The sequence below is a fragment of the Lissotriton helveticus genome, chromosome 5_1, assembly GCF_964261635.1.
Source record: "Lissotriton helveticus chromosome 5_1, aLisHel1.1, whole genome shotgun sequence".
In the NCBI taxonomy this organism is placed as follows: domain Eukaryota; kingdom Metazoa; phylum Chordata; class Amphibia; order Caudata; family Salamandridae; genus Lissotriton; species Lissotriton helveticus.
The window spans coordinates 364,009,820-364,035,722 of NC_136065.1; the positions used below are offsets into that span (position 1 = coordinate 364,009,820).

General features: G+C 51.7%; 1 protein-coding gene across 1 annotated transcript in view; it reads right to left on the reverse strand.

Annotated features, from left to right (window-relative positions):
- MICOS10 (mitochondrial contact site and cristae organizing system subunit 10) overlaps positions 1 to 25,903 on the reverse strand; it is a 201,412-nt gene that overhangs the window by 13,862 nt on the left and 161,647 nt on the right. The window contains exon 3 of the mRNA XM_078640934.1: positions 2,618 to 2,727. Coding sequence (XP_078497060.1) covers positions 2,618 to 2,727 — 110 coding nt within the window. The remainder of the gene's footprint in view (positions 1 to 2,617; positions 2,728 to 25,903) is intronic.

A 25,903-nucleotide genomic window follows, 5' to 3' on the forward strand; every position in this document is an offset into this window, starting at 1 on the left:
TTATTACATTTTTAAATAACTTGGGTCCATAAAATAATTAAGAATTTTTTGCAAAACTAAAAAACAAAGAAAAAAATAAATATTTTCTGGAAATAAATCATGCAATGATCATAACAACTGAGGTGTGTGATCATCTAGTTTGAATGATGGATTGAATGTACATCAATTTTGGCAATTGTTGGTTAGAGATTATATATGGCCTAGCCTTCCTGATTGAGGGCCGAGCCCAATCAAAAGTTAGCACTTACTAAATGTAAAATGGCAACCCAAAGTTGGTTAATGGGAGAGATTTTTTGCAGCAGTGAAAAACAACTTTAGGAGTTTTGACTGTTCGGACATGTAAAATGTGAACACATATATCCTACATGTCAAGTACAATGCGCCTTGCCCTATGAGGCTTTAAGGTCTACCTTTGGGTGACAAACATTAAAAAGGAAGATTTAGGTCTGGCAAAATGTTTATTTAGTGAGGTCAAAATGGCAGTTTAAAACTGCACTACAGGCTGCAGTGGCAAGCCTGAGGCAATATTTAAACTGTTACTCGAGTGGGTGGCACAATTAATGCTTTAGATCCACTTGCAGTATTTAATTTTACTGGTCATTTACTAGGGACGTGCAAGTCAATTAAATGTGGCAATTAAGTGTAAGTCAATTATACCATGTTTTAGGGATAGAGCACAAGCATGTTAGTACTGGTTTGCAGCGGTAGTGTGCACAGAGTCCTAAAAACCACCAATAAAGGGTTCAGCAAAGGAAGGGAAAAAGTTTGAGATGAGCCTATATAGATGGTGAAGTCCAACAGACTGCATCCTTTTCACCACTCCCTAAACTAAGATCCAGCAGAGGAAAGGGGAATCTGGCGAGGGCTTCAGGAGCAGAAAAGACAGAAATATATCAGGAGAGTGAAGAAGGGAAAGCGGGTGTTTAGAAATGGTGGTTGGGGCTGACCTCATACCGACTGCTTGTAAGGGGAGGACTGGAATAAAGGTGGAGGACTGGAAGGGAAGTGGAGGAACATGAAGGCTTTTAAGAAGCTAGTACATTTCTACTTTAATTCTGGATACAGCTACACTACTAAGGTGACGTGGAAGATGAAGGATGAAATAGAAATGGTTGTCTAAGATCTGAGGAGGACTTCTTGTCAGCAGCACCTAAGTGACATACACAGACAGGGAGGAGTACAGCCCATCAAGAATACTGGTTGCAGAAATATTATTGAATATCTTCCCAAATCTAGCCAAATCAAATATGTGGGAGGTCCTGGCAGACCAAACTGTGTATTGGAATCCACTGAATTTCAATGCACGTCAGACAATAGTAGCACGTGTTTGTGCTGCAGCATATGCACTGCAAAGCCTGGGTTCTGTGTGGTCATGGCATGGTGGTGGTGGGAGCAGTTCGAGCTAGTTCTTTGAGAGCCGTGCCGGACAAGTGGAAGCACACTAGCCTTTCTCAATCACCCTCTGGATACAGGGAGAAGGGATCCCCTGGGAGCATTACACAGAGGTCTTCCTGTCTGTACTACAAATTGGTACATACCTTCAGCGGCAGCATTCTTTTTAGGGAATTGGAGAACTGCAGCTGCCAGGCAAGAGGACAGTCTTCGGGAACTGAAGATCAGTTCAGTTGGGCATAGGTCAGTAAGACGGACTAGTGACAGGAAGACTACTACTAAACAAGACCAAAAAGTACTTACCTGCTTTCAGCACTATAAGAGAAAGCAGTAGATGCTTCTAATGCATAAATAGTTTGAATATTACTATAGCTCTGAAGATACTGCCTTGCCTTCTTAGCTGCCTCGATTCTTAAGTTTCTGTTCTGCTGCGATTGGTGGTCTCCCTGCTTTACATGAAAGATGTTCAACGTAGGTCGATTAGTGCCGGATCCCTGCCAGATTTTAAGGACATCAACGTAAGATAAATTTAGGTACACTGAATTTAAACTGAACTCATTTATATAGTCAGTCATTATCCCGGAGATGACATTGATCCAGCCCTCCGGGCATTAGATCTCGACATACCTGCTTTTGTGGTTCTCTACGATACCCAGAAATTTGTCCTCTAGAGGAAATAGTGTTTTCACCAGTATGCTTCTTTTTCTATAGCCTACTTTAGTCTAGAATTCTGAAGTTTCGAAAACTGGAAGGCAGCTTGGGCCATTTCTGCATTAACATCAGTTGGGGAACTTGTAGCCCAGAAGACCACAGAACCAATAACAATTCACTCTAAATCCCACCCCCGCTCGTGTCATCCAATCGCTCATAGCTACCTACTCACCAGTCTCAATAGCTCATGCATTTTCTACTCTTCAAAGGCATATGGGGCATGCTAATGTGTCAGGTTTTTGCATTTGTATAACTCCCAGTCAGTTATATATTACATATGTTGTATTTGTTTAGAGCAAGCCTAGAGAAAAGGTAGCAGAATGATAGAAATACAATTACAAATTGACAGAGTTGGACTGAGTTTTTGATAGGGGAGCTGAATTATTTTCTGTACCCCAATGCCTGGCTAAGTATGCAGCGTAAATTGTGTGCAGCGAGTTTTGGCGATGTAGTCAGATGAAGCACAATGCTCAGGTAAGTGGTAGAAGCCTACAGGAGTCAATATTTCACTTACTTTCACAAACTTTCCATGGAGCAGGTAAGGTGACTTGAAATCATTCTGACAGTTGGAATACGCCATGCCTAGTCCCATCCCAGACGAAAAGACAATGGGCCAAGTCTTCCCTGCAAGGATTAGAGAAATTAAGCATTAAAACAGAATTGTGCGTTTGAGTATCCAGGGGCAGAAGGGAGTACACGCAGACAAAGCTGGATCCATGACAGCAGGAGAACATCGTTCAAATGCTGAGCATTGAGCATTAAGGGTTTTTACACATTACAAGGCAATAATAAACAGCAATACCTTTGAGAACAAAGCAACCGAGGCGGCATAGTCTGTAGCATTAAATATAGAGAAAGGCTCACTTTCTCAATACACAATGTAAAGAGAAATAAACTCATTTGATACAATTTGATACAAGCTACAGGAAATGAGGCCGGAAGAGGAATGAGGGACCCAAAGTATCAAAAAAAGAGCTGGAGAGCCTGGGGCAGAGGTTTGGGGGAGGGTAAGAAGACATATGAAAGTAATAGAGATGAAGAGCAATCTAGAAAGAGACCACAAAAAAAACTGAAGGTAGAGAGAGAAGAGAAAAGAAAACATTACTTTTAATACGAGTTCTGCATTGTAGGAATATTCATTGGAGTCATAAACCTTAGAATGATCCCAGCAGAGGGTTCCATCCCCTCAATGGTTCTACCAGAATATTCATTGGAGTCATAAACCTTAGAATGATCTTACCAGCAGAGGGTTCCATCCCCTCAATGGTTCTACCAGTTCTACCAACATTATCAACAAGGGCAAAAATATCAATAACGGAGACAGGCGAGGAGGGGAGGGGGCTGGACGAGCCAAGATGGCAGGCTGACTGCAGCCCAGAAGCCTCGAAGCAATCTCACTTCCAGGCAAAAACCAGTGGCAACTGGATGCATCTGCCTCCTCCGGCTGCTGCTGCTGGGGACGGGTGGAAGCGGCAGCAGAGCTTGACAGCCTGCAGTGATCGTGCAGCGAGCCTGAGAGACTCTTTGAATCAACCCATGCCACTGAACCTGCGACGAAGGGGGCGCCCACCCTGGAGGGGCTGTGGGGCACGGACGGTTAATTGACCCCCTCTACCCCATGCAGCTTGTAGGCAGTGCTCCCTTTACTCCTCCCTTCACCCGCTTGAAGAAGAAGAGCGGCTTAACACCCCCTCCCACCTCCACCGCTTTGGGGACTGCTGGGGAGATACTCATGGGCATCAAGGAGAGGCGCATTGAGGCCACGCTTGACAACCTCACGCCTGCAACAAGGGAGTCACACGCAGGGCTTGAGTCGGGGTACCACGCGGGTGGACGGCGACCCCCCACTTATTTTACCGGGGGACGCCATCCCCCCTGCCTAACAGCTGGACTTCACTCTTTGGCCTCTCTGGGACGAGGAGCTCGGCACCTTTCGTGACGTTACTTCCTGTCGTGACGTCACTTCCAGTGACAGCGTCCCCCCTCTTCTTTTTTTACGACTTGTGCCCTGGTCACGCAGACACCTGGGAAGTCCCTGCAGCCATTATGGGCACCGTCAGTGGCAGCCTGTGAACCATGGGATAGGGATGACTCCCTGTGCCCAAAGAACCCTTGCGGGGTGTGACTGCTGCAGCCCCCCTCCCTTCTTCCATCCAGCACAGCATACCGAACCCTTTTCAACCCTCCCCCTACTTGTGTGCTCATTGTGATGATCGGGGGGCCTGCCTCCTGCAGTGAATACTCACGCTGGGCCTTAGGAGCACACAGTTAAATAATGAGGCACACACGTTTGCTGTGTGGCGCGGACTGCCTCACGGCTCCGCCCATCTTTATTTTATAGATGCGCTCACGCCAGCCGACGTGAGCGCAGGGCGGTGACTGTTCGGTGCGCCAGCAATAAGCGCTGGTGCACTAACCGTCACATCCCATCTTAATTCAGTCCTTGACTGGATCTCAAAAATCTTACGGTCCACTTACATGACAGGCAAAGTCTCTCGGGCAAGTGCTCGGCAGAGGATTCCCTCTTAGGGCGTACCAGGCGGGGCCCCGGCTGGTGGTGGAGATAGAGACCGGTGTGCTGGGTCCTGGAGCTAGGCTGGGGGTTTCACCTGCGGCTTCCGGACTTGCCGGGGTCAGGGTCCCCTCAGGGCGGTGGCCGTCAACTTCTTGGGGCTCACCTTGGCTGGCCTCAGTCTCCTCGGCGTAGTCTGCGACAGCAGGGGTGGAGTGGGGCCTGTCAAATTGTTTGAACCACGAGATTTTGCGGGTCACTGTTTCTCCCGCTTTCTCGACAGTCACCATGGTCCCTTCCTTATTGATCACTGTCCAGTGTCCTTGTTCGTACCGGGTCCGGAATTTTCCCCCGGGTCTCCTGTCCTTCATGAGGACGGTGTCTCCTTGCTGTAATTGGCGAAATGCAGCTCTTCGTGCTTGGCTGGTGGCGTTGTTGCGCTGCTCTCTCCTCCGGAAGGCACCTCTTTCGTCAAATGGGAGGGGGGAGGGGGGAGGTGACCAACCGGGTGCAGTGGGGAGGGCATCTTGGCGGGTGCCATGCAACATTAGCGCCCAGGGCGCTTGGCGTGGAGAGCAGTGCGGCGTGCTTTGGTACTCCTGCAGGAAGTTCTGCAGTTCTTGTTCCGGGTTGACTTGCTCTGCCAAGGCGATACAGAGGGTTTTGTTTGTTGTCCTTATGAGGCTTTCAATCTCCCCTTTGGCTTGGGGCCTTTGTGGGGTGATGCGCCGGATGCCGCGGTGGTACATGAACTCACGGAACTTGTGTCCTTGAAACGGGGGCCCATTGTCACTGCAGAGTTCATCTGGACATCCGAACAAGCCGCACATTTTCTCTAGAGCAGGGCCAACATGCAGGAAGGCGGTTGACTGTACGGCTTCTACCACTGGGTATTTTGAGTAGCTATCAATGAGGGGTAGTGTGACACACCCGTCAGGGGAAGCTCCCAAAATCCATGCTTCCTTTTTCCCATGGGCGTCGGCAGTGTTCTTCTGAGAGTATGGGTGCTGGTCATGCAGGCCCGCTGGACAGTCGGCAAGACGGGCCCCACCGGACTGTCGCTTCTACTTGAGTGTCCATCCCTGGGAACCAGACGTCTCATGTGGACTTTCATCTTTTCCACTCCTTGGTGTTCTCCGTAGGCGAGTTGCGTTGCTCGTAGCTGCAGGGATGACGATACAGGGTCCTCGGAGGAGAATACCTCCTTGGGTGAGGCTCAGTTCGTTTCGGACTCTCCACATGTTCCTCAGTCTCTCTTTCTCTGGGCTTGACCAAGTGTTTCCAGCCTGTAGAAAATGACACCACTGTCCTCCTTGCATAGATTCTCGGACTTTGATTATGACTGGGTCTTGCTCAGCTGCGGTAGCCACTTCGAGTGTCCGTGCTCGAGGGCACGTCAGTGTCGCGATCATGTCCAGGTGTGCCTCTGTCATTGTTGCTGTGTTCTTCTTCGCCTTTCCCCGTTGTGTGTGGGTGTCATGCCGGGTTCTTGGCGTCGGGCCGGTAAACTACATCCATATCGTAGTGCTGGAGCCCGATGGCCCATCTTTCGATGCGTGGCGGCGGCACTGATCCTTTGAATAGCGGTACCAGTGTTTGGTGATCCGTGACCACAGTGAACGGGTGTCCGCATATGTATAGGTGGAAATGTCTGCATCCCCATCAGATGGCCAGGGCCTCTCACTAGATTCGAGAGTACCGCTTCTCGGTCGGGGATAGCGCTTTGCTGGCGTATGCTAAGGTGGCCCATTGTTCCGGCACTTGTTCCGGAGTGAGGACAGCCCTAGGCCTACGGGGATGGGGTCTAGTAATATTTCAGTCTTCTTCGCCGGGTCGAAGTACACCAGAGTGGTGTGGTCGAGGAGGGCTCTCTTGACAGCTTGGAACACGGTCTCTGCAGCTGGACCCCACTGCTACATGGCGTCTGCCCTCATGAGGTTTCGGAGGGGCTCTGCAAGGGTTGCTAGGTCCAGAATTAAAATTTCACAGTACCTGGCCATTCCCAGGAAGCTGCGTACTTCCGCCACGGAGAGTGGGGCAGCAGCGGTCTTGATAGCTTGGGATTTCCGTGGGTTGACCTGTATGCCTTTTTGAGTAAACCTATATCCGAAGAATTCTCTTTTTTTGGAACAGCAGACACTTCTCTCTGTGAAGGGTGACGCCGTGGTCTAGGAGTCTCGTCAGCGTGGCTCTCACGTGCCGGTAGTGTTCTTCCGCTGTCTTGGAGTGGAGGAGGATGTCATCACTCACGTTTAGGACGCCAGGTAGTCCTACCAGGATTTCTTTGACAGAGTTCTGGAATACTTCCACGGCAATGGATATTCCGAAATTCAGCCGTTTATACCTCCGGAGACCTAGGTGCGTGCTGAATGTTGTGATGTAACGGCGGTCTTTGGCAAGGGCTAGTTGGTGATAGCCCGCATTCAGACCCAGCTTCAAAAACCATCTGGATCCGTTCAGATCTGCCACGATATCATCCATGGTCGGCTTTATGTGGAGTTCGCGCTGAATGACCTTGTTGGGAAGGCGCATGTCAATGCAGTGATCTTCCCTGGTTGGCGAGGCTTTTCCGCAATCAACATGGGTGATACCCATGGCGTGTGCCCGGATACTTTCTCTATGACCCCTTCGACTTTGAGTTTCTGCAATTCCTCCTCTACCAGAGGCAGCAGGTGGAATGGGATTCTCTGGTTTTGTAGGGCAGTTGGCGGGACGGTAGGGTCTATGTGCAGTCAGATGGGGGGCTCTCTATCGTCCCTTGAACAGGTTTTCAAACTGACTCAGTAATTCCTCGGTCTGGTCTGCTTGGATTCTCTTGGCAAACATCACCAGACCCAGGTCTTCAGCTGCATGGCTACTGAGCAGTGTGTCCACTTCTAGGTTGATGACATGGATATCGATGGTGATCTCAACGTCTTCTGACCGCACTGGCATGGTCATTTTGCCTCAGAGGGGTAGTGGCGAGTCGCTTCCATACACAAAGATCTGGGCCTTCGACAGTCTGAGATCTGGTCTGGGCCTTAGTTTGTTGTACTGCTGGACTCCCATTACCGTTACTAAGGCACTGGTGTCGATTACCGCATTGACGTCGGTCCCTTCTACCTGGACTGTGCAGCGAGGTTGGGGTCGCCTCTGGCTCTTCAAGGCCCGAGTAAATGAGATTAGGTATGTCTCTCCTTTGTCATCTGATGTGGACTTGTCTTGTTGGTAGGTTGTCGGTTCTTCTTCCCTCCAGGGTGCGATGCTAGAGAGACTTTCAACAGTTGTCGGACCATCCTCCTCATGAGTTTTGGTCGGTTCCCTTCCCGGCACTGCGTTTTCTTTCTGCATACTGATGGGAAGTGGTTCGCGATGCCGCAGTTGGTGCAGGTCTTCCCCTGCGCTGGGGATGCCTGTGCGGGATAATTTTCATACCCACATTGGTTCTTTGGGGTCTGCGGCTGGCGATCTCGAGGTCTGTAGGCCTGGTCTCGTGTTCGGACAGCGTCAGTCTTCTCTGTTTTGACGGTGATGATTTTTCTGCCCATCGCATGTCCATTTCCTCCGTTCGCGCCCCCAAGTCATGAGATCACGCTAGTACGAGGATGTCGTTCATCAGTATGTTCTGTTGCCTGAGAATGAGGCCACGTAGAACTTTACTGCGCATCCCAAGGATCAGCTGGGCTCTGATTTCCCCTGTGGCTCTGTCTCCCACGAGGTGAGTGGCGGCCAGTTCCATGAGTCGCGCGTGAAAAGCGTCTACTGACTCACCCTCTCTCTGCTTGGCTTGCCTTAGCTTAAAATGTCGAAGTCCGGGTTCATTTGGGCATCGAAATGGGCATTTAGGGTTGCGACTGCTACCACGTAGTCCTCAGGGAGCCCTGTATTCGGTGGATGCTTGAACAAAAGGTAGATTTCCTCCCCAGCATAGTTGAGTAGCAGAGAGCGTTTTACTGGGCCATCCTTTTCCCTCGTGGCAATGAAATAGTTCTCCAGGTGGCCTAGCCAGATTTGCCACCTCAGTGTGGCCGTGGAGGGGTCCGCCAACTCACTGAATGGAGGCAGGACTCCTGAGGGCAGGTGATGGGGAGCTGCTGGCGCATGGGCCTGGGGGGAATCATCTTGATGCCCCATTGAGCTAAATGTAGGTGCAGAGGAGTGGCCTAACGAAGACTGTGGTTTCTTGTGGTGGGCCTAGGCGTATAGGTGCTGGCGCAAAAGCACTGGGTAACGTGTGAGAACTACGGGTTTTCAGACATGTGGCACTCCCCAGGGCGGTGTGGGCCACAATTCACCTTTGTAGCGTGGGGCCGGAGACTCTCTTGGCAGATGCAGAGGCGGGGGGGGGAAGAGCAGCTGTGTCTGTTGCTGTAGCCAGGTGTCTGCTCGTGAAGGAGCAGAGGCGATGCAGGGTGCTTTGGGGCGTCACCTTGTAGGCCTGTCACACTCTGGAGCAGGACAGGAGCAGCGTGTGTTGCTCCCTGCCCTCATCGCCAATGTGATGAACGGGGGGGCGCGGGGGCCCCTCCCGCGGCGAATACTCGCGCTGGGCCTTATTAGTGCACCGCTAAATAATGAGGCACACACAGGGTTTGCTGTGTGGCGCGGACTGCCTTGCGGCTCCGCCCATCTTTAATTTATAGACCCGCGCAGGGGCAGTGACTGTTCGGTGCGCCCCAGCGATAAGCGTTGGTGCGCTAACCGTCACACTCATGGAAGGGCAGGCGCTTATGGCCAGAGAATCTATGCCCACAGCGGTGAGGGGCCCACGATTGTCTGAGGATCCAAATTGCCGATACCTTCATGCAGGAACATGCTGGAGAGCTAAAAGATGGTCATCTTATCTGCCGACTCTGGAGCTGCCCCCTAGCTTGAGGCTGCACACCGCCACCTCTCCCTTCACCCTTTTTTTGGTTCCTAGAACTCCCCTGCCTCAGCCTTCCTAACCAGGCTGCAATCAGGAGAGCTGCAGTGACCGAGCACGGAACTGTCTCAAGGGCACCCGTGAATGCGAAGACCCCTGCCAGCAACGGCAAGTGTACGTAAGCGCATTGCAGCGGGGTTGATGTCGACAGAAATAGGGAAAATTAAATAAATCCTAACCCGTCATCTGTCGAAATTCCCTTCGCCCCTATGCGGACCAGAACCGGCCACTGCTGACCCCTGCCCTTAAACCACCCTCCTCGAGCGAGACTCGCTCTGGTCGTCAATTACCCTACATCTACCCTGGCAACCAACTGGGTCACGGGAGAACGGTGGCCCTGACCAAAACGGATGGAACAACTGCTGATTTTAACTTTCACCTCACCTGCCTGGTCGGGTCCCACTTCTGTGAGAACTAGGGGCTTTTCGCTCTCTACCTCGGAAACCTGCTTTGTCCCACACCTCCCCTGTCCGTCACCCTTGCATTTGCCTGCGTGACACTGATACTCTTCACAATGGGGCGCCCCCGGTCCACTCTCCATCCCAGACATCACACACCGATTCCTGCCCACTAGGAGGGATGGGGACTGACCCTCCCCGCAACAAGCAGGCACTGCACCCGCCTGCCAAGGACAAATTGGACACAGTGTTGTCAGCAATTGAGAACTTGTGCATATCCATGGAAAACAAGATCAGCTCCCTGGCAGTGGACTTTAACATTCTCCGTGACGATCTAAGGAAGCTGGCGGACAAAGTGGTTGATGCTGAACGCAAGCTCGCTGATCTACAACCCACATCCGAAGCCACACACAAGACTGTGCAAACGCTACAAGATAGTGTTAAACACCTATAAGCTCAAGCAGATGATGTAGAGTGTTGCTCGCGGGAAGCAACTTGTGTATTGTGGCCCTCCTGCTGCAGCAGAGGAGCACAACGCAGTGAACTGTTTGGAATACTGGCTACAACCCTTCACAGACCTTGACACAATCGCCTATCTTTACTGAGAGCACATACGGTACCCGCTCGCCGGCCTCCTTTCCATGCTCAGTGTTCCTCAAGCTCCCGCATTTGCAGGACAGAGACGCCATCCTTTGGGCGGCGTGGCTGCAGGTGAACAACCACCATGTGAGGCTCTTCCCAGGCTACACATGAGTAGTACAGCGCAAAAGAGCTGAATCCCATCATGCGAAACGTAAACTGCAAGAAGTCCACCTCCAGTACTCTTTACTCTTCCCTGCCTGCTTGCGGGTGATCCTGGTTGACAACTCTTTCTTCTTCACTAAGCCGGAGGCGGCCTGGGATAGGAAGGAGAGACATATTTGCAGTGATACAATCTCTCCAACGATAGCCTTCGACTGGGCCACAGTGCATCGTAAGATGCTGGTGAGCGCGGTCACGCTGTGTTGCTTCCCAGCGACAACAGTCACCCTGACCTTCTGACCTGGAGCAGATGAAACGTGAGAGGAAACAGGCTGTCGAAGTTGCTGCGTCCAGTCGCACTGCTGACAGGGTCACAGACTCTTACACCAGCCTCAAACGCTATTCCAGAAGAGACAGAGGTTCATCAAGATCCAACTTCCATTTCTGGAATGCCATCATGCCACCAGATGCTATGCCCCAGACAGTGGACAACATTCTCTGATCCTGTTGCTTGCTCGTCTTGTCCTCTTCCTTCTCTTCCCTTTCCACTGAACTCCTTTTCTCCTACTTTTTCTCCCCCAATGCTGCTAAATGACTCCCCCCCCCCCCTCACCCCCTTCTTTAGCCTGCTCATCTGTTGCCGCCCTGCCCGATCACTACGTGGCGCTGGGCTCTTACACATCCTCCTATATGTACTGCATGCCCTACTGAGGGAACCTGATCCAGCTCCCTTACCCCTCTATCTCTCGCTGTGCGACTCTCGCTGCGCTGTTTGGGGGACCACACGCCCTCCCCCCTTCTGAAAAGTCATGACTCCACATGCGGGCTGTGCGGCCCTTACCACTTACCCTTTGGGCCTTCAGAAAACTTGCGTCTATACCCGCTGGACCTCACAGAAGGTCATGCCCAGCAACACTCCACATTGCCTCCCAAGCCAGATCCCCCATGTTACACTATTTGAATGGTGTATAGTTATGCTTAGTTTGGACTGGCAGTCGTTTGTATCCTGCCGGTAGTATTCTTACCCCTTGTCTACCGTTCTAGTTTGCAGACTGGCCCTCACACACCCACATGCACGCGACCTTCATCTACACTAGGCTACCTTTGTGGTGACCAACACTAATCCATCACCCCAACATGATGCATCCTTCTGACCTCACCGGGATCACATGGAATATCAGGGCGGTGCACCCTCCTTCCCAGCGATACTCAATCTATTCAGAGTACAAGCGCCTTCTCCGACAATGGAGACGCCAGGTCTTTACAACTGACTAGTCTTATGCTGGGGGGGCGGGGGTGGTAGGAGGGAGGTCTATAATCATCTGGGTCTGAGCAGGGACATCACATTTGTGGCCACTGACTCTGTTAACCCTCAGGGCCGCTACCTCTTTGTGGGGAATACACTAGGGGACACCGCTTGCGCCTCGGAACAATATAAGCCCCAGACAGAGCAGACTGCCTTTCTTGATCTACTCTCAGACATCCTTGCAATGCGAGCGGTATTCATTCCCTGATTACTAGGTGGGGAATTCAACAGTGTCTTAGGCACGGCACTGGACAGATCTGATCCTTCGCACCCCCAATCCCCACGCACTCTAATGCCAAGCGCCGGAGTGCACCACTGGAAATCAAACTAAAGGGAAACCAGTGTCCCTAGGAACCCGGGTAAATATAAACAAATAAATGGTTCAGCTTACGCCTTTGCTTCCTAGGCTAAAAAAAATGCACGTGGTTACAAGAAGTGCTGGAAATCAACCAACTGTTTAATGGATACCCACACAATCTTTCCGGCACAATCCTATGCAGATGTAGGGTATATACATTTGCATATGGTACAAATATGCACAACACTAACAAATATGCTGTAGGTGCTCTGTGTGGACAGCACTGTGTGAGTGGATATTTAGCAAACAAGCAGTGCGCATTGCTACACATAAGAAAAACGCAAATGCTGACTTAAGAATGCACAAATTCAGGGTGTGTGAAGCCCTGTATTCAGGGTTCCATTTATGGCATTTCTTCAGTAAATTAACAATAGACACATCGATGTTTTGCCCCCAATATATCAATTTAAGAACAGAGCCTTCATCAGGCCTACAAGACGACACCTACATCAAAGGACAAACATTCTTAACTGATTATACTGCATGATTGTAAAACCTCATAAAAAATGTTTCTGAGAGTTGGTAGCCTCACTTCTTTAGTATAGAGATAAATAAAATAGTTATTTTGAATCAATCAATCAGATTAAATACATCAATGTAAAATGAATAAGCCTACCATTAAGGGATTATACACAAAAGTAACGTTTATAACCATGGGAGGTGAATGAATCCATGTGAGGTCTGCATGCCTTGGGGGTAGGAGCATGCATGTAAAAGTATATAAACCAAGTGAGAAAGGTGAGACACCCCACAGGGGCAAAATGCAATCCAGGGTGCGGAATACCAAACAATGTTTCATGGTAACCTTTTGCATTTCAGATCGGAGTATTTAATCTGATTGGAAGAGTGTTTTACTATTAATTCCTCAATTTATACCACCAAAATGAACAAAAAAAAGCACAAACTAAAACACAAATAAAAGACTCTTCTGCACTGTTTATGCTAAAAGCCTTTGAAATAGCTCAACGTAGGGTGTGCACAATTTGGAGGAAATGGTTTGGCTAGGAGTTCCTTAGCAAGACTATTTTCCCTTTTTTGCAATAGAAGTCTATCAGCCTAACATATTTTTCTAGCTTTTTTCATTTTTAGCCTGCACTTATGTTGCAATGAAGTTTTAAAAATGTTGCCAGGATAAGTCTATTTAGCTTTTCCGGAAAACAATACACTTCTGATGGGCTGTTCACAAGGTGCTGTCCATCCTATGTAAAAATGCCCTTTGGCACCCTGTGCTGTATTTCTATGATCAACATATTAAAGGTATAGTTGCTCCAGGTCCACGCAGATAGCGGGAGGCCATTCAGGCATTTACAACCAGTGACGTAGATTCTACAATTAACATTGTGATTAAGAGTAGAAGTGTGAGCCTGTGAACATGGGTGAGAGAGTGGAAACTCATGCAAGGAGTGAAGAAACCATGACCAAGAGGGGAAAGAATGAAAGCAAAACTGGAGAAGAGGTGTGAGCTGGGGGAGGGAAGAGGGGACGCGCCTTAGCTAGAGCATGCTCCCAACCAAGAAAAGGGTGCAAGCATCCAAGGATGAAGGGCACGTGTTAGAAATGGGATCTCTGGCTGGCCAAGGCTTGCGCCAAAGTCAGTCAGAGACCACCACTCTACGTCAGGGCAAGGGAGTTACACACGAAGATAACCCCTGCTCACCCCCTTGGTAACGTGACACGAGCAGTAAGGATAAACTCGGAGGCATTGTGAGTTAAGTGTTTGTGCACGCACCCCCAGCAACAACACCCAAGGCCCACCACAAAGGAAACTCCACACAAGGTTCTATAAAAAAATAGCCTTTGTATTGTACAAAACACATTAGATAATAAATACACACTTTACAATGTGCCAAAGGCACGGGCAGATTTTACAGGGGATTAGGTGCATGGGACAGGGCCACGGGCGCCACTGTCAGGAATAAACACTTTTAGAACCAACACTTGGTAGAATTAGCACATTGTAGGGATAACCCTTAGCACATAGAACAATTGTAGAACCAAATAGAAAATAAAGCACACAACCAGTAACCACTGGTAACAGGTAAGTACCACCTACGCAACCCTAAAAACCTTAGTAGAATGTCAGGCAGGGAACCAGGACCTCACTAGCAAAACCTGTACTAGGAGAATACAACCACCCAAGTATCACATACATTCAGAGGTATAAAACATTACACATGATGCAGCAATCACATTAGGCAGGTAAATACAATTGCGTAAAAGATCACATAGGCATAGACATGTACCCCTAGCTAGGGCACAACACCAGAACTGTCCCCCAGGCCAACTGGCCTCTCAGGGGCTGAAACGCCCTTAGTCCAGAACAGTCAGGGCAGGCTGCGCTGGCAGCCAAAAATGATTGCGCAGAAGAACCAGGCCTAAACGTAGCAGCTGCCCACTAAGTGCTAGGCAGCTGGGGATCTCCTCTGGGCTCTTAGATAAACAACGTGGTAGCCTCCTGGGCTCTTAGATAAACAATGTGGTAGCCTTCTGGGCTCTGTACCATTTCTGGGGCCTTAGGAGCCTCGTGGGCGCTGCACACTGTCGCCTCGCTGGGGGGGAGCAGCCCGCTGCCAGCCGGGGCCGCTCTACCACCCAAAATGCCACCTGAGCCTCGTGGGCTCTAAATAACAAAATGTCCCGATGTGCCCCCTGGAGCCCTCGTGGGCTTTAAACCAAGATGGCCCGCTCATTGGAGTCCCCCCTCTGGGGACTCGGAAATAGACAGACTGCAGGCGTTGGAGTCCCGCACTGGGGACTCGTGACACACTGGCCCCCTGAGCCTCTCGGGCTCGAAAACTACAATGCTGCCACCTGGGGGGGGGGGGGAACGGGCACCGGCAATGTGCCCCGACGCCCCCTCTCTCCACAACCACACCACGGGCACCCACTCACCCGGACCTATAGCGGGGCTCCTCCGACGATGCTGCTTGGGCTGGTGCTCCTCTCAGGCTGCGGGGCTCTCCCTTCACTCGGGGAGCCTCGCTGTTCTGACGGCCGGTCCTGGGGCTTCGGGGATCTCCTCCCTGCCGCGGGCAGGGTGCTGGGCTTCTTCCGGTCAGCAGGCAGTCCGGGGCTCTCCCTTCCTCTCGGGAGCCCCGGGGAGAGAAGCTGACTTCTCGCCGGCGTGCAAGAGCGCGGGGTAGGCTCCCGTCTGCTTCCTGCATTTTTCCTCTAGCGCTTCCTGGTCAGGCCCCGCCCCCGTCACCACGAGGGTTGCCTGACTTCCGGGATTTCCCGGATCGCGGCGGCGTTGCTTGTCGATCCCGGGCCGCTGCGGTGATTTTCCGGGGCTAACGAGGGGTAGGCTCCCTCTTGAATTTAAAAATAGAGCGAGGTGGGCACTCGCATGGGCAATAAAAAGAAAATAGCTGCAAGGTCCCTGGCGGGGTGGGCACTCGCCAGGGATTCCAAACGTGCAATCTGGCGGGGAAAATGCCGGGTGGGCACCGGCTACGACAGAAAGCGCTCCCAAGGCGCTAGGGGGATAATTACAGCGCTCCCAAGCGCTGGTGGCCAAATAAAGCGCTCCCAAGCGCTAAAGAGAGAAATCCAGCGCTTCCAGGCGCTATAGGGCAAAGTTCAGTCCCAACGTCCCTAAAGACAAGCAAAAGTCCTTCAGGAGGTGGGGTGCAGGGCTGGGCCCAGGTGCCAGCTCACAGGGTCCTCCTAGGCAGGGAGGCAATCCCCAGTGGCGGTCCTCCTGGTGCCCAGCAGCAGCAGGCCCCCCCTCTAGAGTAAGATCAGCAAGAGAACATTTTGTAAGGGGGGACAGCCCCCTTTTATATTGTGAAAACCTTTGTCTGGGTGCAGGGTGAGAGAGAAACCAGTCGCAGCTGGTTTTGGAGCACTCTTGATGTGCTCAGCCACCCTTCCTATTCACTAGTTAGCCAGGGGTCATCAGTCGCACCACAGGGGGCGGAGCCAGCATTGTGTGGGGAAAGCCCAGCCCTTTTCAGGTCCCAGGTGCACCCGTCCCTCACATCAGAATGCTAATCACTCCACTCACCACCGGGGCAGACCCATCCAAACTCCTGGAGCCAGGCTCACCAGCCAGCTCCAGCCAATCACACGCCAGCACACTCACCGCACACGCAGACCCATGTCTAGAAGTGGCACTTCCACACTAGACACATTCACACCGCACACATCATTGCGCAGCATTCAATCTCACGAGTCCGCACATACCAGACTCGAGCCTGCACACCCCACGCATCAGGAACTACCAGGGACACATACATTCCCCATGCATTCCTATGGGAGGGCAGGCCTATCTCACCACACGCACTCAGAGTGCGCACGCACTTTCCAATGGGACACAGTGAAAGTGCGCAGAAACCAAAAATCACCATCCCCAGGTCACATATAAAAAGCAAAAAGTTCAGGGGTGAACCTGCCAGAAGGGCCAAGTCCAACAGCACGGAAGAAGGTGCAACCCACTGAGGAAAAAGGGTGTGGGACAAGAACATGCCCGAGCAAGAGGGGCAGATAAGAGGCTGGGCGCATGCAAGTACAAGTTCGAGGAGTGGAGAAGAGCACGTAGGCAAGTCAAAGCCAGGGGGAGGCCAAAAGAGAAGGGTAGAGTGCCTGCACCGGAGCAGAGGGCGAGACTCGGGGAGAGAGGAAGCTAGAGGGGGAGGGAATGGAGAAAACATAGGCCAGAGGGAGAGAACATGAGCTAAAAGGGTAGCCCGCGAGCCAGAGAGGGATGTGAAGGCATACAATGCGTGAGAAATGAAGAAAGTGAGCCTGAGTAGGAAAGGAAACCTGCAGGCACTGTAGGAGAGTGGGGTCTGCAATCCTATGGTCACCCCAGATTTTTGCTTTTTGCTTCACTGGTTTACGACTTTCCCTGGCTGTGGGCCAGCTAATCAGACCCACAGCCTAGCTGTTCTCTCTCTAAATTGACAACCATGTACTTTAGGTGCATTTACCAATTGGTACTGGGCCACCTTATCAGTCCCTGTACCCAGGGCATAGGTGTACCCAGGGCCTACCAGGGGCTGAAGCATGTATTATGCCACCCCTGGCTGGCCACCTAAATCTGACACAACTGGCTGCACGACAGCTGGGGCAAGGTGGTGTAAACACCCTTTGCTGTAGATGTAGTATACCTATATCTAACCCTAAAATGGACACATATATTCCTATCAGTCACTCCTATGGAAGGCCTTATCAATCCTGAAGGCAGAGTGCTTGGAATTACGTGAGATGGTGCTCTGGCATGAGCTGAGCCCGTTTGCAGCTAGCGGAACCAAGTCCTAATAGCTGTTCCATGATAACGCTATACCATATTCTCTTAAGTGCATTATCAACCTCGCGGTTAAATGCCAACTCTGGTATAACATTATCAAAACATGTCGAGTAAGGTGTCATACGATTTGGAATACTACCCCCTCGCCAATTCTGGCGACGGGGGTAGCATTCCACCCTTCTAGAGGGACACGACATGTATGTAACTGTGAACCCCGGTTAAAGTTAACTCGAGCCTCAGCATCACAAAATGGATGCTGCCACCACAGACACAAGTCTGACCTCCTGCTGCTGGGAGTCCTTCCAGCGAGGATGGCCTGGACAAAGGGTTTCCTGCCTTGGGAGGTGCTAGCACCACCCAAGACAGGATTTTGTGTATTGAGGTAGGGAGGCCTGAAAGGAATGAGACATGCCTGGGGCACACAAGGTGCCCTGTGCATACACCGGTTCACACCAGTTGCTGGGGCATCCCAGCCCCAGCTCTGGCGGGAAACCGGACAAAGGATAGGGGGTGTAACCACCCCCCTTCCTGGTCCCACCCAGGGGAGGGACCTAGTCAGTAGTGCAGCCCCCTTTAGGAGAATAAAGGTAGGAGCTGGTCCCATTCCAAATTAGATTATCCTGAACTATTCAACAAGAAGAAACTCTGGCCTTCGACGTTCTGCTCCACAGAAGACTGAAGAATCTCCCTTGTGGACAAGGAGTGTCCACCCTGCAACTGCAGGCACCATCAAGCGTCCAGCGGCTTCACTTTGTCGTCTTCCCTCGAGGATCCAGACTTCAGAGCCCGACGAGACCCGGATTCCCAGACCTCTCCGACCTCAACCTGCATCTACAGCAAAGCTGAGACCCGTGGGTGCGACGAGACACGTGGGACCGGCCATCTTGAACGAACCTGCACTTCGCTTCCAGCACGACTCCCGAGGTAAACTCGACCAAGTGCTTTGGGGACTGAGAAGCCCCAGCCCCGAGCAGCCCCTGCACCGAAGATCAGCCCTCCAGCATCCACGAGATCTGCGTGGGGCCCTTCTGCTTGGTTCCTGCTCGGCGCGTTGTCTGGTCACTTGCCGGCTGGCTAGTGGCCTCCTAGACGACAAACCTGTGAATTTCCACTGCTGATCTGGTTGCTCCAGATTGGCCCTTGCTCCCTTCCAAAAGAGGGGCAACCCGGACTCTCCTAGTCCGCACCAGACGCTGTCTCCACTCACCGCGTGGGTTGCCTTTGCCAAGGCCTGTTGCCTCCAATTCCGGATCCAACACCGCCGACAGCGAGAGCCTACGTGGGACAGCTCGTGCCTCCATCCTGGTCGTCGAAGACACCTCCTGGTCCACGTGGCTGCAGAGTCAAGTGTCCACTCTTCACCTGATCGCGACGTCGACATCTGGTTCCTTCCTGGTTCCACTCCAGTCACTGGCTAGTGACTGAACATTGTCCCCTCTGCTTTCAGGTCTCCTTCAACAATCCACCCTTGGATTGCACCGGACATCTTCCTCCTGGTCGCCTGCAGCATCTTTTCTTTCAGGCTCCATTGACTTCAAAGCGAGAACCCGACGCACTTTGACACCTATGCACCCGCGGCCCGTGGGTGAGGTAACACGAGCATTTCGGTGCTCAAGGGTAGTTTAACTGTCCTAGTGTCGAGTTCCACAGTCGTTTTAGTCCTATCTAGTCAGGATTGTCCGTACTCACCTTTTCTTTGAACTATACTGTCCATAGACGTTGTTACGCATCTCGCGTGTGCGTTCACACTCTGCACACGCGTTCCGTGGGCCTCCTATTACTTACCTGAAGTTAGTGTAGCGTGGTCCCATCGATCCTACAGCCTCTGGACAGCTCCATTCCTTTTATCGACTTTCACATTCCACTTACTTAGTATATGGTTTGTCGTGCCCTAGGGCACCATTGTAATTTTGTGCGACTTGTAGTATTTTTCGTAAGAAATTGTCATGTGCTTAGCCCTTTGACCTCATAAAGAGTTCAGAGGTGTTGTTATTAATAAATATACTGTTTATTTTCATAACAACCTGTGTGGTGTCCTTTCATCTGATATTCAAGGGGTTATATTGTGGTAAAACAGCTGGCTTCACATGCCAAGAGAGTTTAGCCTAAGACTGCTTTGTCCATGCTACCATTAGGATAGCTGGTCTATAAGGTTGACTTACAACCAATCACCATAAGGGTTGTTTGGACTGATACAAGGTGGTCACTAGAACTAGTGAACATCATATATCAGGCCAACTTCTCACAGGCACCAGCACAGATCCAGAAAAAGTGAAGTAAGAGGCTGTTGCACGCTTTCAGTAAACAATCATCAAAAATTCGAACTCCTAATCCCTGGGTGCGGATGGAAGCTCAGTTGTCTGGCTTTGAGTGGGCACACAGGCTCTCTGATCGCATCGCCCTTTATGCGGACGATGAATTGTTTTTTCTTACCAACTTGGAATGCAAGGGCGCCCGATTGCTGCATATCATGCAGATCTTTGGGGAAATGTTGGGGACTATATATGAACCCTCTGAGGTCCACCTTGTGGGTATTGGGGGGCCGGGGCACGCTCGGTAATTGGGTATCGTTCGTCCAGGTGGTGTATGGGGACATGAAATACTTGGGGGTGTATCTGTCCGATTCTTCCAACACGGCCTGGGAGCACAATCTTGCACCTGTATGGGAGCGTGAGCACGTGGATATTAAGACCTGGTCCCATATGCCCCTGTTCATCTATGGCCGATCAGCTATTTTTAAGATATCGCTCCCGCGATTATTGTATCAATTCTAAAATCATCCTTACCCGATTCCCCCGCGATGGTTTCGGCAGGTGAACTCTGGCTTAGGTCAGTTCCTTTGGGGTGGGGGAGCGGTGAGGGTAGCGATCCGGACATGTTTTTTATCTACGTATTGTGGGGGGGCAGGAAACCTCCGTCATCTGGCCTTATTATGTTGCATCGCATCTACTTGTCTTAAATGAGTGGTGGTATGGGGACAGAGTGGACCCAGCCTATGTCGTGGAACGGCGTTGTATGGGTGACCAGTCCCTTCACACTCTCCTTTATTCTGCCCAGTTGAGGCGTCCCCTGCAGTTGGCCACGCAGATTGTGTTTCAGCTTTGGAGGCAGGCTTTGCGGAGGACGGGCTGGTGGAATAGACTGACTCGGGAGACCCCACTTTGGCACAATGGCCGCTTCCCGCAGTTGCTGAATCTCTCCGGGTTTCGTGACTAGGATAACATTGGGATTTCCACTCTGGGAGATGTCATGCGGGGCACGATTTTAAAATCCTTCAGGATATCCAGAAGGATTTCCAGATGCCAAAGACCCAATTCTTCAAATATTTACAATTTAGGCATGCTATCTCGCCTAGCTTGGAGGGCCTGGACTCAATACCGGAGTTTAGCCCCGTAGAGGCTAAGGTATTTATGGGAGAACTCCTAGACCATAAGATCTTTCAAATTTATCAATCTCTGGTTACGCACTGTTCACCCTCCTTGCAGCGTCTGCGAGAGGCATGGGAGGGAGATGTAGGTCAGATGGAGGAAGAGGACTGGACAGAAGCTTTGGCCTCCCCGCGTGGGGCGGCTATTGCAGTTAGCCTGCGGCTTATTCAATTTAAATACCTTCATAGGGTCTATTTAACCAGGGTTAGGCTCCGGAGGGCAGGCTTGGTGGCTTCCCCGGTGTGTCTTCATTGCGGGCATGAGGAGGGGACCCTGCTACACACTATTTGGCACTGCACAGTGCTTGCACGATTCTGGAGGGGGTCCTGGACTGCCTCTCTGAAGTACTGGGAGGGGGGGGGAGCTCCCTGACACAAAGAAACTGGTCCTCCATGTGATGGAAGGGATCAGGGGCAACATCTATAAGCGCCACCTTATGCTCCTAGGCTTTACCTAAGCAAAGAGATATAGCTAGAGCCTGGAAGGCAGTGGTTGCTCCCTTGGTCTCGGCCTGGAAGAAAGGCCTGGACTTCTGTATGGTCCTCGAGATTCCCATTTTTGAAGCTAAAGGGTGCCCCGGTAAGCACTATAAGATTTGGAGGCGCTGGGCAGATTATCGATGCTTGGAATTGGAGCCGCCGCGGGAGGGAAGGAGCCGTGACCCGGAGTGACCTGTTGGCCTTCCCAGTTTCCTACATTCTCTTTTGGGTTGCCCCTATCTCTACGGCAGGATCCAATATCTAAGAAACTGGGCTTCTATGTAGAGCAATGGCAGTTTGGTTTAGAGAGCTGTTCTTCCAGAATAAGGAGACAATGCAATGGGGGTGGGGAGGGAGGGAGGGAGGGGGGGGTGTTGGGGGTTTGCAGGGTTCACTTTTATATGTATCGCCTTTCATATCCTCCTGTTTTAAATTAGTAAAATGGTCATAGTCAATTTCTTTTGTATTGTACATGCGGCAGCTGTCTCTGGGATTCAGCCGTCTTCATTATATGTGTTCTTTTGACAAATAAAATCTGTTGTCAAAAAAAAAAAATCGTATTCCTGGAAGAAAACAGCCCAACCTCTTCATACGCTGTTGGAAATGGGATCCCTGGCTGGCCAGGGCTTGCGCCAAAGTCAGTCAGAGACCACCACTCCCAAGTCAGGGCAAGGGAGTTACACGCCAAGATAACCCCTGCTCACCCTCTAGGTAACGTGGCGCGAGCAGCAAGGCTAAACTTGGAGGCGATGCGAGTTAAGTATTTGCGCACGCACCCCAGCAACAACACCCAAAGGCCCACCACAAAGGAAACTCCACACAAGGTTATATAAAAATAGCCTTTGTATTACACCAAAACACATTAGATAAAACACACACTTTACAATGTGCCAGAGGCACGGGCAGAATTTACAGGGGATATTTACAAGACAGGGCCACCTGGACCACTGTCAGGAATCAGCACTTTTAGAAGTAACAATACAATACTTATAGGCCTAGAACTTCGAACATAGGGCCTATCGGACAGTACCTTCCGTCCTAGTTGCGCAGGATAATGCGAGTGACCTCCTTAGTAGGCTTTAGCGGGCGACCGGCTAGCTACAAGCGTTTCTCTGGGCGACCAATGTGTGCGGCTCAGAAGAGGGGGGGGGGGGGGGGGGGGCAGGATGCGGGCGGCCCAGCGAAGCGGCGCGTCTCGAGGCTTGGACGGGCGGCCGGACACGAGCTGCCGAGGGGAGTGAGCGAGGCACACTTCAGCAAGGCCCCAGGGGCCCAGGGAGATCAGACAAGGCCCAGCAATTTGTCAGGGAAGGCACAATAGAGTCCACTGGTCCTGGGACTCTGGTCAGGGGGCGAGCTCAGTATCAAGCCCTTGGAATATCACTTAGAACATAACAGAAAATCACTAACACAAAATAGGACATAAAGCACACAACCAGTACCCACTGGTAACCAGGACCTCACTAGCACCACCTGTACTAGGGAGAAAACAACCACCTAAGTATCACAATACCTGTAGGGGTGTAAGAACATAACACATGATGCAATGCATACATTCAGAGGTGTAAGGAAGGAGGCACATGACGCATTATCAACACATTCAGAGGTGCAGCGCAGGAGAACACATGATGAATAATCTACCCATTCAGAGGTGTAAGAGAAACACATTACGCATCAACACACGTTCAGCGGTGTAAGGAACAAGGCACATGATGCATCAACACATTCAGAGGTGCAGAACACAGGGTGCGCAAAACATACTACACATTTTACATTTCCCAACACCCAAAAGCAATAGGACATAGATCATAACAGCATCTAAACCTCAGTTAGCGCATAAATCACCTTTAGCGCAGAACTCACAAAGTCCAGGTTGTGCCACTTGCGCCAGAACCTAAACGTAGCAGCTGCCCACTACTTGCTGGGCAGCTGAGGGACAGAACAGGGGGTCCTAAACGCTGCAGCTGGCACTAAGTGCTGCGCAGCTGGGAAAAGGCCAGGGATGAAGGAGTGCGCCTCACTCCTAAAGTCCAGAGCACATGTCCCTAAAAGAGAAAGACCTAAATGGTGCAGCTGCCCACTAACTGCTGGGCAGCTGGGGAACAAATCTCGCCAGGGGCTCTCACTAGCCCCTCAGGAACACTGCGCCACATTGAGCCATCTGGCTTCCGAACTAACTAGCACTTGAGCCTCTCTGGGCTCGTAAAACAAGAATGCCCCCTGAGCCTCTCGGGCTCTCAAGGAACGTTGGAGCCTCTCAGGGCTCGTGAATAGGGTGGGGGCCTTCGCTGGAGTCCCCCCTCTGGGGACTCGATAAGGCCAACTGGGCAACGAGCCTCTCGTGGGCTCGGCAGCAATGTGGGGCCCAGGGGAGCCTCTCGGGCTCGGGACAACAGGCGGAGTCCCTCTCGGGGGACTCGGAGCAATTATGGGGCCCAAGAGCCTCTCGGGCTCAGAAACAATGGGTGGAGTAGGTGGAGTCCCTCTCGGGGGACTCAAAGTCACTTGAGGCCTCACGGGCCTCTCAATACAACAGGGCTCGCTCTGGAGGGGGGGGCGGGCACCGGCAATGTGCCCCGACGCCCCTCCTCTCCCTCTACACACTCACCGGGTCGGCAGTGCTCGGCGGCTCTCTCTCGGGTGGCGGCTCTCCTCCCTCTCTCCCCGGGGCTCTCCCCTCACATGGGAGCCCCGGTAGGCAGTTCAGAACTCCGGCGGGACGGCAGAGCTCCCAGGACTTCCGGGTGCGCGCGGGGAAGCCCTCAGGGTCTGGCCAATCCCTGCGCGGCTCAGGAATGATGCAATAGGAGTCCCGGCGGCCGGGGCCAATGAAACTGCGGCAATGCTTTCTCCGGGGTCCGCCAATAGCAGCGCGGCCCTGGATAGGGAGGCGGGCGCAGCGCCTCTCCAGCTAACTCCGGGCTGCGGCGGTGACGGGGAGAATCTCATGGCAATGCCGGGTGGGCACCGGTTTCCAATTAAACTATAAAGCGAGGTGGGCACTCGCTGGGGGTCCAGGGACCCCTCACAGAACGGGGCAAATGCCGGGTGGGCACCGGCTCGAATAAACAGCTCTCCCAAGCGCTGTGGGCATGAAAAGCGCTCTCCAGCGCTAGGGGGTCAAGGGACAGCGCTCCCAGCGCTATAAGTGGAAAGTAAAGCGCTCTCAAGCGCCAGGGCAGAGATAAAGTGCTCCCAAGCGCTAAAAACAAGAAGAGCAACAAAGTCCTTCAGCGATCCAGTATCTCAGCAGTCCAGGGGCTGGGCAGGGCTCAGGGAGGCAAGCCTTCCCCTGAGCCCAAGCAGCAGCACGCCCCAGGCAAGATTCAAGTTGGGAACAAGAAAATTTTTCAAGAGGTCACAGCCTCTTTTTATACAGACAAATCCTTTGTCTTTGGGCAGGGTGGGGGCAGAACCAGTCGCAGCTGGTCTGTGAGCACTGCTGATGGGCTCAACCACCCTCTCTATTCACTGGCAGGGCTAGGGTCGTTAGACGTACCACAGGGGGGCGGAGCCAGCATTGTCAGGGGAAAACCCAGCCTCATTCAGGACACAGGTACACTCCTCCCCAGCCATCAGCATGCTAATCTCACACTCACCACCGGGCAGACCCATCCAGACTTCCTGGAGCCTGGCATGCCAGCCAGCTCCAGCCAATCACGCTCCAGCACCCTCACTGCACACATACATCAAGGTCTAGAAGTAGCACTTCCCCACTAGACACATACATGCCGCATACACCATCTCGCAGCATTCATTCTCACGAGTTCACACATACCAAACTCGAGCCTGCACTCCCCACGCATCAGGAACTACCAGGGACACATACATTCCCTATGCATTCCTATGGGAGGGCAGGCCTATCTCACCACATGCACTCAAGGAGCGCACACACTTTACACTGCGCCACAGTGTCAAAGTGCGCAAAGACCAGAAATCACTATACTTCAAGGCAAAAAGTTCAGGGGTGAACCTGCCACAAGGCCCAAGTCCAACATACGCTCATGTACACAATGATGAACCATAACCTACCTAGAGTAGAGCGTGGCATGCTTCATCAGTGGGTTACACATTTAGCACTAGGAAGCATCTTAGGAGTGCTATTTTTCACTACTTGCACAGTGTCGTCGTAATAAGCTCCCTAGCGTGGTCGAGTATGTCCCTTAAGTTGATGTTCTCCATTTGACAAACTGTCAGCTCTGTATTAAAATGATGTGTGTGAGCTAAATTGATTTTCCTGGTATCTCTCTTTCACAAGCTTAAAAATAGGAAGTTTGAACAATAGAGTGCTGCTTCTCTTTGCTCTCAACATGCTTTGGCACTTGAATATTGCCCCTTTAGAGTCAGGCATCTTCCTCAGGACAAAGTGGGGTATCTCATATCACATTGTGAAACAGTCCGTAGTTCATAAGGCATGTTCACCA